The following is a 15,745-nucleotide window of genomic DNA, read 5'->3' on the forward strand; positions in this document are numbered from 1 at the left end:
TTTTGCTTGTTTGTTTATATGCTGTATGATGGGGTCACATTTCGTTATCTTTCCATTGGAGTCTCCCGTTGTTGCAGCACCATTTGTTGAATTTTTGTTTGTTTTTTTGGGGGAAGTGTATGGACTGGGAATCCAGGTATAGTTTTTGATTAATCAGAGGAGGTCATGGGCTATTCAGCAGGGAAGAACAACATGGCATGGAAGAAATGGCTGCCATGTCAGAACAAGAAGGCCAATGCTTACTTGAACCCTGGAAGAATTGAGCTCATCCATCTGCTTTTTGACTCAGTGAGGGATTTTAGTCCCAAAAGTCCCTGGAAAGACATAGGTGAATGAGCAGGGAATTTATCAGGAGTACCTTTCTCTGGAGGATTTGCTTTCTTCCCCCTCTTATCACTAAGCACGTCAGCTTTAAGGGCACTATGTGAAATTGACTTTTTGGATTCCTTTTTTGGCCTTTAGCTGAAATCAAGGCTCATCATGGATTATTCATTTTCCTTTCAGGCCTTCCACTGGCTGCTTAGAGGCAGATCCGCTGACTGGCAAATGTAGTATTTCTCTGTGATTTTTTGTGACACTGTGTTTGGCCTTGGGCTGATTCAGCCTCATAACAGTGGGCAGTTTCTTTTTCAGTGACATGAGTCTTTTTTGTGGTGATGAATCTTTTTTGTTCATTTCAGTTTCTGAGTATTGATGTTCTTTTGCCTCTTTTTCGGGAAAAAAGAACAGGAGTTGGATGAGCAGAAGAAGGTCACTTGTCTCCTGACTATTGATTTTCCTTTTGCCATTCAGCGGTTCATTAGTTTCTCTTAACTACAGCTCTGTGTTTAGAGGCGGTTCAGGTTGGAGCATCAGCCACAGTGGGGGACTGGCGGAGCCTTAGTAGGCTAGCGGTGGATCAGGGCATCGCTTTTCTGAGAATATGAGGGTGCGTGCTTTTAGATTCTCGCACTCAAAATGGCTAACACAGAATTAGGGCAAAACAGTAGATCAGAAACGCGAGCCAAATGTTTGGGTGTGTTTTGTGGGTCTTATATTTGTGTTTTACCATTTCCTACATAGCAAAGTGTTAGCCCACAAGCATCTTTGAGACTTTTTAGAGTATTACTTGGGGAGGTGGTGGGGAAACAATCAAGGTGGTAGGATTCACCTGTGTATGAACACCAGATTATACACTGACATACATTAATTACATAGAAGTTTTAAAACTTTTTAAATTTGAAACCATACAAAGTAGACAGAATATAATAATGAAACCCCATGTACCCCGCCTCAATAATGATCTCCCCATGGCCAGTCTTGTTTCATTTTTGCCCTTTCTTCCTTTCTCCTCTCCTATATTATTCCAGACATCACATCATTTCATCCATGAATATTTCAGGTTGTATTGTAAAAGATAAAGAGCCTTTTAAAAAACATAGCTGCAAATGCAATTAGTGCAACAAAAGCATAATTAACAATTCTTAATATCATCAAATATGCAGTGTTCCAATTATCTTATAAATGTTATGATTTTCAGCTAGCTTGTGTAAATCTATGTATTATCTCACGTTTGATAGTCTTTTAAAGCCACATTTGATGTGGACTTTAAGCCTCTTTTAATCAGGTTACCCTGAGGTTACTCCTTCCAAATTATTTTTATTTATAAATAATTTATTTATGAAAATAAAGGAAACTGTATCTTCTGTCTTAAAGAGTTTCCTGCTGTCTGGATTTTGCTTATTGCATATATTGTTTAGCATGTTGCTTTGACTTGTTATTCTGTAACTTGGTAGTGGAATCTAGAGGCTTACTCAGATTCAGAGATTCAGATTTAATTTTTTTGGCAATGCTGCTTCTTAGGTAATAGGTGTTTGCCTTCAGAAAGCATATTGTTTGACTTCCTCTCTCTTTTTTTTTTTTGATGTTAGAAATATATGGAATTTAAGTCTTTATGTTGTAGAGTTTGACAAAATATAACCATAGAATAGTTCATGGCTTATTTTCAAAAAGGACATCCTCTGTTGATGGTGGAAACCAAAACTCTTACTGAAGTCCTAGACAATCCTGATAAGATATGGCAGCACAATTTTATAGAGCACATCACCCCTCTTCTGATTGCAAGGCCTGGAGCTAGCTCTTCTCTGCCTCTGACTATTCATAGCAAACAGAAGTCCTATTCAGTGCATTTGCATTGGAATATTATTAAGAACCTACCTTCTCGGGTGGGCCACGGTGGCTCAGCAGGTAAGGGTGCTTGCCTGTCATGCCAGAGGACCCGGGTTTGATTCCTGGTGCCTGCCCATGTAAAAAATAAAAAAATAAAAAAAGAAGAAAAGAACCTACCTTCTCGTATTTGACTATTGATATGGGCAAAGATAAGAAACTATTCCTTTAATAGCTGATTATCCTGATTTACTGAACAAGAATTCCTCTCCCAGATGATGTCCTCTTTCCCTGGCTAATAACTAACTTGGCTGCCCCTGGTAGTGGAAGGGTCCGAATGCCACAGGGCTATATGGGACATAAGAGTCTTGCTCTGAGCAACTAGTGACTTTGATGAAAAACCCATTTGTAGCATCAAATTACATAATTTGATGTAATTACCACATTCCAAAATGAAGAACGCTCATCAAGTCTTTACTTTAGAGCAACCTCACAAGAAAGACCCACCCAGTAGGACTTCTGATTGTTTTGCAAATTCTCTGTAAGCCTCCTGGGTACAGAAAAGTGGTACCCCCACCTCTGCCCAGACAGGCTTAGCCCTTCTATGGGTCTTCAATTAGTGTTCCCTGTGAAATCTGAGTTTTCTAGCCTCCTGAGGTTACCCTTTTATTTCATGTCCAAATAAATGCATGGAGTCTCCATCTCAGGAACTTCAGGAAGCCCAGGTGTCTGTGCAGGGACTTCTGCAGAGTCTCATGGTCCTCAGTGTTGTCCCTCTCACCTCAAACTGCTCCTAACTATTCTTTGGTCAACTCTGTCTTTTTCCATGAGGTCCCAGCTGTGCCATGCTCCAAAGACAGACACAGGGAGAAATGCAGTTTATCCTAAGAGTACAGGAGAGGGTATGTGGCTATCAGTAAGGTTGCTCCAGTTGTCTTCCCAGACCAAACTATCAACATGTTGACAGAGCTGTATAAGTGGCCACTGTCTGAGCTGGTCGTTTAATCAATGGTCAGAGTTTATAGAGATGAACATTGATTTTAAAGACAGAAGACTGGCAAGCCTGGGAACAGCACACACTTTTGTTGTGCTTTTATTTAACCTTTTCTGTGGATGCTCAGAGAGTACATGCTGGGCTTTCAGCAAAATCTGATTGGTCTACCTTCCGCTCATCTATCACTGGCATTGACTGCAGATGCTTCCTTCTGGGTGGGTTCTCCTCGTAGGGGAGCAGAGATTGCTCTCCATTAAGTCCAAGGAAGGGAAGGCTTTTAGGTGGGGATTGGCCTCCATCTGCTCAGAGATATTTTCCTCACAGAAATTTTCAATATTTGCAGAATTAGTCAGGGAGAATCCACTGATACCAGTTGACTCCTTTCATTCTATTCTGAGAAACAAAGGTTCTAGGATTGGGCTCGAGAGGTCTGGATTTGCTTTCCAGCACTGCTCCTAAACAGCCATCTCCAATGTGGGGTTTAATTTCTTCATCTGCAAAATAAGGGATGAAGTGGTGAGCAGGCAGAGCTGGATGAGTGTTTTTCTAATAATATTCTGTGGAGGCTTAGCATCCTTGGAAGGCTCCAGGGTCTAGGGTGATGAACTGTCCAGGTTGGCCCAGGACTGAGGAGTGTCCCAGGAGGTGGGAATTTTCAGGATGGTTGCTCACCTTATCAGACTCCCCTCAGGGGCACAGACCACATGCTTGTTTCCCCAGCCCACCTCAATCAGGGCCGCGCCACTTCTTTCAGGCTATACATCAGTATTCCAAGGCTATACATCAGTATTTAATTTAAAAAAAGGCTTTTATGGCCAAAAATCATTAGAAAACCAGTTGATTCAGTGCCCCCTAAAGTCCCCTCCTGCTGCCTCATTCTATGCTTTTATATATGCACACACCAAATTCCAGCCATACTCTGAAACTAATAACTGATTACGGTCAAACTAATTTAGTTCTTACTTGGTTTAGGGTTAAAAATGACATCAAACAAAGCAGGGGCCTGACTGTCGAAGCCTGGCCCATTCTGAAGTGGACCTCGGTGCAGTGCTTTTGGGATAGGGTTTGCACTCACTGAACGCTCCCTCTGCTCCCCTGATGCCATCTCACAGTCTGCATGACAACACTGCCAAGTAGGAAGTACCACCCCCAGCAGTAGCAGCCCCATGGTGCAGATGAAGAAACTGAGGCACGGAGAGAGACAGAGAGATGGGTAACTAGCCCAGGCCTCAGGGCTGGTTGGGCCAGAGCTGGGATTATGCCAGGCGGTTCAGGCTGTGGGCTAGCACAGGTGCTGAGCCCACAAGCAGCTGTCCCTGCTGATGGGGAAGCAGGCGCCACACTGGTAATTGGAGAGGCTGCCGGTCCGATTCTTCCGTCCAATGCTCTCCCCAGCCCCGCCCCCAGCTCTCCTGCTCTCTGTTCTTGTAGAAACAAAGCTTAAAATGGTGTTCTCAAGACATTCTCTCCAATGATAAAATAAGATTTAATCTAATGAAAGGTTTTTTGACCAAAAAAATAATTTAGATATCACTTGAGGATATGGTTTTGGGGACCTAGCAATAAAGAAGAGTGAATCACATGGTGACAGAGCTAATTGCTAATTCTCTCCTGGCATGTAGGGGAAAGTTTGTGCTATTTTTACCTCCTCTCCATCACCTGATGATCGCTCTTTGTAGGAAAGAGAGCAACTTTAGGCTGGGGCCTAGCAAGCAGCAGTATCTGCCTGGATGTGAATATATAGTTTTTCACATAGTCATCTTTTTGCCGTTAATTTTGCCATAGGGTGGTGATATAAAGTTCCTTTAAAATACACACATGTAAGCAAAAAAGCAAATAATTAAAAAGTATTAACTATTGGCACAGCTGATGTACAGCTATGGTGAAAATTGTGAAGCACTCAGGAAGAAAGATTGATGTTGTGAAACCCTGGCCAGGAAGAAAGGTTGGAACTCACTAACATCTTGAAAGCGGCAGGTGAAAAGCTGGATTTGTTTAGCAAATTGGCCTTTCAGGGGGTCAGTGCTTCAGCTCAGGGTGGGCCTTGCCTGGGCTCCCAAGGTGCTGCTTGCAGACACCCTTAGAGCATGGGGTGCCTGCCAGGTGTATTCTGGAAAGTAGGTTCCCTATTCGGTGTCAATGCCGTGGCAATTTGGACTTTTTTGGTAATGGTTTTCAATAGTTTTGAAATGCCCCCATCAGAAAGGGTAGGGTCAAACGCTGTGCCTTGGCAGAATACAGTCTAGCTGATAATTAGAACCAGAACTCCACTCTGCCAGCAGGAGGCAAAAGTGCTCACACTGGGTGGACATAAGCTGCTTTGTGGGGAACTGGATGCCACAGCTTATACTGTTGGAGCCTGATGTTCCCTCCTCGGGTTTAACAGGAGACAAGGCCTCAGACTTCTTATTCAGCCTGGGGAGCAATGAACTTAAAGGGGCTCTTTCATGGGATCAGTCTTGGGCAACTTTGTTTGCCTGCCAAGCTTGTTGTTGTACTTTAACTCCATAGGGTTGTGTCTTTATTACAGTACCACTAAGGCGAAGTGAGTGCTGCTCTTGGCTAACCCCTCAGTGTGATCTGACACCAGGCTGCTGCTACATGGACAGGGCCTGTGCTTGGTCAATCGTTGCAGGCTCCAACCCTAAGCAGCAATGGGTGCTGTGCATTGTCTTATGCCTGGTAGATACCTTAGCAGCCCAGACTTCGCACATAGAGGTTGGGGACTGGTTTCCAATGGCCATCAGGGAGCCCTGGTCATGGACATAATAACCCGGGGTAAAGATCTTAGACCAAGGCCTCCAACTGCCGCCTGGTGGCAGCAGCCACTGCCACCACTCATCAGCCAAGTATGGCTACTATCTGGTCATGGCCAGAACATCCTTTTTGTCCCTTTACTCATTCCTGCAGGTTGTACAAAATCTCCACTTTTAGAATCTTATTTTTCAGTGTTTCAGAGTCACTTTACTCTTGTACTCTACCTTCTAAACCCATTCCCTTAAGGAGGCTTCCAGTTATATTTTCATCACGTAGACAGGGGAAAATAAAAAGTACCCCATGGTTGCTAGGTAAGAAATAAAACTGTTCTTCTTTTGGAAGCCCATTGCCCCCAATTTGAGATCTGTTGCCCACAACAAACTTTTCTGCCCCCCTAGGAAACATCTGTATGGGTTGTTTCCATACAACCCCATGATGCTTGGACTTGAATCGCTTCCGGATCCCACAGATACCTGGGAAATCATAGAGACCATTGGTAAGGGCACCTATGGCAAGGTCTACAAGGTCACCAATAAGAGAGATGGGAGCCTGGCCGCAGTCAAAATTCTGGATCTGATCAGTGTAAGTAATGCTGGCAACTTGCAACCATCAAATGGTGCTTCATGTACACTGAGATTTCAACTTCTTTTCCTGCATAATTTTCATGAAACCTACCACGAAATCTCAAAAGAGGTCATGACTGGTTGACTCAGCTTTATAGAAGAGCCTCCACTTGAAGCTTTCCTTGATTTTTGTTTCTTGTCTGATAACTTTTTTTGTTTCAGACCTTGGGTCTCTTCAAAAGCTATTCTCTTGGAAAGAGTGATGAATTCACTCACCTAGTTCATAGAGAGGCTGAGAGGTCACAGAGTGACATAGATTTGTAATATTTGACCATTTGGGGCTGAGAACTTAATTCAGAGCACTAAACATGATGTTATAATGCTGTATGTTGTTCTGCACAATAAGATTATTAGTGTCCTATCCTGTGTTAGATCCTTTAGAACTAATTCTCCTTAACTACTTTGAAAACATAGACTTTTTTCACCATTACATTATTTTTTACTGTGACCACATATATATATGGGTGTGTGTATATAAACATATATGTATATAACATAACAGTTGCTATTTTAACCACTATTAAGCCTATAATTTAATGGCATTAATTCCTTTTTCAATGTTCTACCATCACTATCATTCAAATATAAAACCTTTCCATCATCCAAAGCAGAAACTCTGTGCCCATTAAGCAAAAACTCCCTGTTGCCTCTCCCCTCAGCCTCTGGTATCCTCTAATTTACTTTCTGTCTCTATTAATTTAATGCAGATGTTTTGAGATAGAAAAATATATTGAAGATTGTATTGTTAAAGAAAAAAATATATAATAGAGATTATAATTGGGATTTGAATGTTTGTTCATTGTTATCTATTTCCAAAATATAGTATTGATGACATTAGAAATACAGAGTAAGCTTTATTCAGTGGTTACTTGACTATGATGTCTTGTTTACTCCCTTCCTTAAACAGTAGACTTAAACCGTCATGCAATTTTTACTCTGTTTAGGATATGGATGAAGAAATTGAGGCAGAGTACAACATTTTGCAATTTCTTCCTAATCATCCCAACGTCGTGAAGTTTTATGGAATGTTTTACAAAGCGGACCAATGTGGGGGAGGACAACTGTGGCTGGTCCTGGAGGTAAGAGGTGCCAGCCGGGGAACCATCCACGCAGATAGAGCACCAGGGGCAAGAAGACACTTTGTTGTCTAAATGGTGTTTTAAGGCTCACAGTGGAGGAGTCTGCCCCTTCTGAGTGTCACAGGGTACCTTATTAGAGGTGGAGTTCTCATGCTGGGTGCTGAAAATGTTCACGTTTCTGCTTTTCTTCTAATATGGAATGAACGTAGGAATGCAACTGAAAAAAAAGTTTCTTTTCTTCCCCATGGTGGGAGCCTTTCATTTAAAACATCTGAAATTCATTGCAACTCATCTTCCATAATTGTTAACGCAAAGTTTACATGGCTCGCCAAGTTTGGATTAACCCCATTCCGGTTCATTAATCCTTGCCTTACATTGGGTTCCCTACAAACTGGCTCTGAGAGTTGTGAGTGAAAGGTTTATTGGGGCGTCCACTCAGGAGACAGACCTGGAAGGAAGTGAGGAAGGCAGTATTGGATAAGGGAATGCTGCGCAATAAGGTGGTTGTTGTTACAGGGCCTCAGCTAATCGCCTGGTGAACTGTAGCGCTGACAAGCTATTTCTGAGTCATCTTGAGTTGCGTCTCTGCAATCAGGTGATCATTGGCTGTGTGCTACCCCTGCGAGGGGCCATGGCTTTGGGTGGGAGTTTCCTTAGCTGAGGGCAGTTCCTAGTGATGGGTCTAGCTGGGAGCTGTGTGCTGGGAGCAGCCGATATTCCCAGCAACATGGCTCTGAAGAAGAAAACTGAAGGGAGCACCACTGTATCTGCCACAGTCCTGCATTTTTCCCCCCTTTTCAGTGGGAATGAATGTGAACACATCTGGGGCAAAAGAGAGGTTTCCCCACTATGCTGGCTTGAAACTGTTATGTACCCTAGAAAGGCCTATAGTTCTTTTAATCCAGTCTTGTGCAGGCAGGCCTATTGCTGGGTGGGACATTTTGATTAGGTTGTTGCTATGGAGATGTGATTCCACCCATTCAAGGTGGCTCTTCATCTTTACTGGAGCCCTTTAAGAGCGCTCACTGAGACACAGAGCTCAGGGAAAAAACACTCCAGGACAAGCCAGAAGGACCTACAGGAGGTTGCATCTGTGATCCAGGAGGCATGGACACACACGGAAGCCTTAAGAGAGCAACACCACAAAGGAGGCCAGCCCTCACTTAACCGTCTAGTGCCTCTCATCCGAATCTGGTGCCTGGTTCTGAGAGGGCCTGAGCATGAGAGAATATGTATTAGCTGCTGTGGCAACTGCACAAGGGGATTTAATTTGTTATATTCAAATGGGATAATGTGCAGGGGAACCAGTTTGAACATTCCTGTCACATCAGTTGTCTTCCTTAGCATATAAATATGTAAGGGATTTGGACTATCAGGACTCATCTTTGTCCGTTTGGTTGGCTGGTTAAGTAACCTAACACATTCTCATGTTATCATCTTTTGGGTTTTAATCTTCTACTCCTCTTCTGCCCTCATTCCCAAAAAAGGTATGGATTTTATCCTGCAAATGAATCCTTAGAAAAGTATTAATTTTTGAAATACTGCTTTGCTTGGGAAATTAAAAGCTTTCCATTTCTGGAGTCTCTGATTACATTCTTCATCAGCTCTGTAAGATCTCCATGTTTTAAACCTCATTGTCATGTAATAATGGAAGCAAAAAAATTTTTGTTTCTTCTCATTATTTTCCCCTGACTTAAAATGGCTTTGCATTCAGAAACAGTGAACTGGAACTCCTGCAAATTTTCTAGGACCTGAAAAGAGAACTTCCCTCTGATGCAGCCTCCCAGGTACTTGGGCTGCTCAAGAGAGGAGTGACTGAACGCCAGCCCCCAAGACACGGCCAAGGCGACCAGAAAGGGCTGCACATAACCTTGAAAGATGAGAAGTCACCTAGAACTATGAACTGGGTCTTGTGCACATCCTCCCTTGCCAGCTGTACATTGCCTATTCAGGGTGATTATGGGCAGATAATAAGGCTGCCCTGAAACACTGAATTATTCATACCTCAGTAAGATAATATGAGGACATTTATGACTTTTGCATGTTGTTTTGGCCTATGCCAAAGTGGGTGGTATGGAAACTGGATGGCCTCAGTCTTTTCTTTCTCATAATGGTCAGTCTAAGCCATTATAGGAGTCTGGGATGCTCTGTGGTCAGGGCATGGCTGGCACCTCCAGTTGTCTTATAGAAATACAGGAATGCGGGGACTCAGGGCTGAAAGGAACTGCAACATTTTTTTGGCTCAGTCCCCTTAGTGTTTTGTTGAGAAACCGAGGCTCAGAGAGGGGAATTAATGGATCTAGTCACATAACTATTTGTGTGGCAGAACTGGAGGGGAGACCATGCTTCAGCACTTTAATATCATGATGTGCTACTGCTGCGTGTGATACTATTTGTGATGCTATCGGTCCAATTCTTGGAACACTGGAATCAGCAGCACTTCCTGGTTGCAGACACACAGAGCACTGGAGGACCATGTGTGTCTACACAGCTGCCTGCCCACTGTACATATTTTACTTTTTTTTTTTGCACGGACAGGCTGTGGAAATCAAATCCTGGTCTCTGACACAGCAGGCAAGAATTCTGTCCCTGATCCATTGTTGCACCCCCGCCCCTTTTTTTAAAACTTTTTTTTTTCATTTTGTGAATGCTTTAAGAGATATACACAATAAAATTATGATGTGCTTAATATTGTTCTTCTCATCCACTATATTGAGATTAAATTTATGTTGCCTTTACTCTTTCCTTGACGAATGGGATGAAAGGCCCAGTGAGAGGCTATTCCAGAAAATGATTCTAGGGGATAGAAAAATGTTATTAATAATCCCCTTAAATCACCACAACTTTGAAAATGAAAGCAAATAAAAATGTCATTTCTAAAATTCATTACTAATTGTTAGGAGAAAGCAGCAAAAACTCTCTTTCATGATAGGCACCTACTGTATCAAAAAGATATGGAGAGAAAACACTCATACACAATGATGTTTTAGAAAAATTGAATGAAACATTAAATTAAAAAAACTATATGTTCTATTATTTTTCTCCTAAATTAAATATAACAAGAAATTATACTGTTAAGAAAAGCACAATATTCAGAAAAAGACCTACTGCATGCTAAGGCATGAACTACATTTTCTTTTTATTCTTTTCAATGTAAAACCTTTGGCAGGTTTTAACTATTAATTTCAGAATGAATCAAATGTTCAGCATTTGGCTCATATAGTATATGAAGCTATAAAGTAACAGAAAAAAATTTCCTTATATTATTTAACCAGTTTAGTTAGTTTTTTTTCATCTTTTTTTTTTTCCTCCCAAAGCTCTAGGCATAATTTAGAACTTAATCGTACACAGGCAGTGCCAAAGGAAAAAAATCTCGGTCCAGTTTTTCTTCTTATTTAAGAGTTCAAGTCCTGTCTAGACCCAAATATGACTGGAAGTGTCATACATTAAGCCATTTTCACCCACTGTTACTTTGGCATGAATTAAATTGATAAGATTGACATAGCAGTGTCTTAGCTGGAATGTGATGGACTGAAACTTGGGACTGTAAGTTCTGACTGGCCACAGATGGGTCAGCAGGCACCGGAGTGTGGAGCCCCGACTCAGACGGCAGGTTCTGGCAGGTTCTAGAATGAGTGTTGCTGGCGCGCCATGGGTCAGGATGAAGGCACAGAATGCCTGGGAGTGGAAAGTGTGGGAAGAATGGAAATATAGCAGAGTTGCATCCTATATACACGTGCTATAATGTGCTCGGTAAAGGGAGAGAGTTAAGCTGGACAGTGGGAGAAATCCTGTCTTCTGTTCTCCTCAATGAGTTTGGAGGGTGAGATGGAAGATGGAGTTTTGGTTCCCACTTGTTTCTCATGGTCTGAGAACCTCACCACTCTAACCCTAGGGTTTTAAATGACATATTTTTCATTCTTCCAGGTGCAAGCCAGTGACTTCTCTGGTACTTTATAAAATAAACACAGGGTGCATGGGTGGTTCAGTGGTAGAATGCTCGCTTTCCATGCAGGAGGCCCGGGTTTGATTCCCAGACCATGCACCCAAAGATAAATAAATAAACACAATCATTCCCAACACTGTAGGAAAAATATGGTGTTCTGGACTTACAGAGAGGTAGACAGTGTTCAACATGGTGCTTCCTAAGGGATCTTCTAGAGTAATGGTGACTATACTTGAGCTTTATGCTTTTTGTAGAACACAACACCCTTGAAAGAAAAAGTCCGCTGAGCAAAAGGGACGCTAAAAAGAAATTCCCCCAAATTCTGCAAACAGACTAGGTTGAATCAACATGCTGATACAGAATATCCTTGAAAATTGGAGCTTAGAGGAAAATAAAGGTCTGGGGATTGTTTTGCACTGGCTATTCTGAAATAACGTGGAGGAAACTTGATGACTTACTGAGCAAAGAACATTTTATTGCTTGAAATTATGGCCATCTTAGCAAATGCACATACTGTGATTGAATCAATATTCAATGATGTTTTGGAAAATGGATGTGGAATGTAAATGATCTATTTTTCTTGGTTTGAAGTGAAGTGATCATTAAATTCTAGATGCATCCAGCTGCCACATTTCCTGAATGCTGAGGATGTAGGGAGGAACAGTAGGGATGGAGACACACCTCTGTGTTTGAATTTGATTGCTGACAGAGTGGGCGGGAAGGAAGGGCTGCATGTGCCAACCCTCGGGGTGGGGCGGGAGGCTTGGTTGCCTTCTTTCAACTCTAAGGGGATTATTTAATTTGATGCATTTAAATATAATTCCTTGTCATGCTTTAATGTGTTCAGCCCATTTCACTGAACATTTACTCTGGTTAGATAATTGTCAGTGTGTACTTGCTTTCTTTTTTTATATCTAAGTGCCCACGTCCTTTCTCTATAACCCACGGGCTGCCCTTTAAAACCTTGCTGGTGGGCTTATCAACTTCACAGGACAGCTTCCTCTAAAGGTGCCCAGAGCAGTTTAATTATACGTTTCTGTGAATCACAGAAAGGCAGACAGCTCTTACACTCTGACATTAAGGGAACAAAAGGCACAGGCTGAGTAAGATCCCTTTGTTGTTTTTAAATCCACAGCTGAGCTTTGATCCTGCTGACAAAAATGGCTGCTCTTATTCACTGCAGAGGCTTTAGAGTTATGAAGAAAGTTTATAAGTTAGCTACCTATATACAATATTGCTGAATAGGTCCCTGCTGCAAAAATGGCCCCACTTAAAAAAGGGCAGGAGAGAGAATAAAATGAGGTTCTAGGGAAAAATTCCAGGGATGGGTTAGCTTGAATCATAGTCCAGGAGTGTATTTAAATTTTCTCTTAGTAGAATTTTAATAGTGCACTTGCAATTCAATAAAGCCTCTGTGATAGGACCCAGACTGAAGAGAGATTCTGGTGAAGATGCTCTAGTGTCTTCCATACCCATCACTGCTTTTGCTTTAGAGAAACAAAGGACTTTATTGATAGTTCCCTTGTTTTCATGCTATCCCAAAATTCTGTCTTTTCACCTTCCATATCCAGTTGCTCAAAAATCCCTGTCAATTCTATGTTATAAAAGCCTTATAAATTCATCCCCTCCTCTCCATCTTCATGACTCTTGGCTTCCTGACCCTGTTGTCTTAGTTACTTTCAAGAGCCTTGCAACAGATTCCTCAGCTCCTGGTGTCGTCCTCTTGTCCAGTTTACAACCTGCTGCCTGAGTCTCTAGAATGCAAATTTGAACATACAGACCTCATGCTTAAAACCTCTCAATGGCTCAATGTTCCTATGTAATGATATATCATGGCATTATAACATATATACTGTATAGTAATAAACATATATACTGTATGGTAATAAAGCTCAAATTCTTTAGCAGGGCATAACTGTACTCCACCTTCCTTCTTGATCTCCCTGTCCTGAGATGTTGACACCATTTGTTCCATTAGGAGCAGAATTTTTAGAATTCTCTCTCTCTCTCTCTCTCTCTCTCTCTCACACACACACACACACACACACACATACTTCATTTGTTCATGCTTCCTTCCTTTGCACATGATATTTCTTCTCCAGGAATGTTGTGCCCTTCTTGTATATTTGTCCTTCTAACAGACTGTAAATGTTATGTCCTCCAGGAAGTTTTCCCAGACTGGCCCTCCTCCCTACCTCCAGCAGAGTTTGCCCTTCCATCTGCCGCGCCACCGCACTACCTTGGGCATGCCCCTACTCCCACCTTCCATACTCTTTTTATGTGTTTGTCTCCCCCTCTGGTCTATGAACTTTTTGTGGGCAGGGACTGCATCATGATTGAATAGTGGGCCATAAATTGTACGGCCACACACTACTGAGAACAAACTTGCTTTTCAATAACCAAATCCAACTTTGTTCTTGAGCCCCTTACCTGCCTAGATGGAGACAACTGATTTTAACCCAATCAGTAAAACTTAGTCCAATTCAGTGACTTCCCTAGGAAAGGGTCAATTCTAGGGTTCATATTCCATTCTCATAGCCCAGTTCAAAATCAGTTGTTTGGGGGGAAAGTTTTTAGTGTTTTAGGAACTCTTCTCTCATCTCTCCCTCTTCTCCTTCCTTTCTCCTTAACTGGCTCCAGATCTAGACACAAGCAGCTGCTTATGGAAAGTCATAATAGTGAGGGCAGGGTAACCCACCAAGTTTTGGTGATGATGAAACTGTACTGTCAGCCTTTGGTACCTCCTAATGTCTCTGGTCTCTGGCACTCTCTCCATTCATGCATTCCTCATTTGATGTGTCCTTCCCACTCAAATGTTAGCCTCTTTCCTTCCCCAAATGGAGCATAAAGAAAGCTTTGAATCTCCTGAATGGGCTGTAGGGAAGTGTTATTGTAATCTTAGGCTTGGTCCACTTAACCATGCCATCCTACCATTTCCACTCAACATGGGCACCCCCTTGTTGGCATAAGGCTCCCTGTGAGGAGGTCTCTCTTCAGATTTCCAGATAGGAAGAGGGTCATAAGAAACTAAAGCTTCTATTATCATTACCCCTTACACAGACTCCCCAGAAGCAGAATGCCCGCTCTAATCTTGTCTATTCTTGTCTTCTCAATCTCTCCAAGCTTCACACTCCCAGCCCCAGAAGGGTGTTTCTTCTTCCTGTGAAGTGAAAACTTCCCTTATGCCATGTCCTGGGTTCTTCCTTTTTCTTCCAGGACTCTGGCCAATCCTCCAATTTTTGTTCCTTGATATAGAAAATCTAAAATTATTTTATGCCTCTTGAAAGCCTGAATTTTAAGTCTTTTCTATGAATTGTGGATCTGAAAATGTATTCACCACTCAAGAGGGTATTAGGTTGAACATTGAATGTTGCTTGTCCTTTCAGGGTAATGTGAAACAGTTGGAATCAAAAGAATGTGAAATCCTTTGGAACATATTACCGTGTTACTGAACATTAGGGTCAACAGAGCCATGGGTGTTGAGTTGGAGTTAAACCCAAAATTGGCAGAGAGTGAATTCCAAAGTCACCTAATATAGTCCCAAACTCATGGAACTATCATAGCCCTCAGCACATTTCATTACTTCTGGGATCCTACCTAAGTTAGATTTTTAGCAACTGGTTGTCACTTATGAACAATTTAAATGGTAAAAACATGGGCAGGTTCAGTGCCAGATTATCTGGACTGCTGATATGTGTGCAAGGTATTGGCCATGTATATCATGTGGAATGCCACACACATCAAATAAAAACATGTGCTCAATTTTTATTAAATTGTTGCAGATGTTCATAATTAGAAATGAATAATCATAATATAATCCTCACAAGCAGTGGGGACAACCAAAGCAATAGGCTGAGTCCCCAATCTTGGGGTTTGTTCATATGAAACGTAACCCTGCAAAGGATAGGTTAAGCCTACTTAAAATTAGGCCTAAGAGTCACCCCCAAGAGAACCTATTTTGTTGCTCAGATATGGCCTCTCTCTCTCAGCCAACATAACAAGAAAACTCACTGCCCTCTTCCTCTCTGTGTGGGACATGACTCCCAGGGGTGTGGACCTTCCTGGCAATGTGGGAAAGAAATCCTAAAATGAGCTGGGACTCAGCACCAAGGGATTGAGAAAACCTTCTCGACAGAAAGATGGAAGAGAGAAATGAGACAAAATAAAGTGTCAATGGCTGAGAGATTCCAAACAGAGCTGA

General features: G+C 42.1%; 1 protein-coding gene across 1 annotated transcript in view; it reads left to right on the top strand.

The window, feature by feature from the left end:
- Nucleotides 1-4,305: 4,305 nt before the first annotated feature.
- Nucleotides 4,306-15,745, top strand: part of MYO3B (myosin IIIB) — a 510,258-nt gene continuing 498,818 nt past the window's right edge. The window contains exons 1-3 of the mRNA XM_077151780.1: nt 4,306-4,352; nt 6,295-6,478; nt 7,464-7,598. Coding sequence (XP_077007895.1) covers nt 4,306-4,352; nt 6,295-6,478; nt 7,464-7,598 — 366 coding nt within the window. The remainder of the gene's footprint in view (nt 4,353-6,294; nt 6,479-7,463; nt 7,599-15,745) is intronic.

Source organism: Tamandua tetradactyla, chromosome 3 (assembly GCF_023851605.1).
Source record: "Tamandua tetradactyla isolate mTamTet1 chromosome 3, mTamTet1.pri, whole genome shotgun sequence".
NCBI lineage: Eukaryota > Metazoa > Chordata > Mammalia > Pilosa > Myrmecophagidae > Tamandua > Tamandua tetradactyla.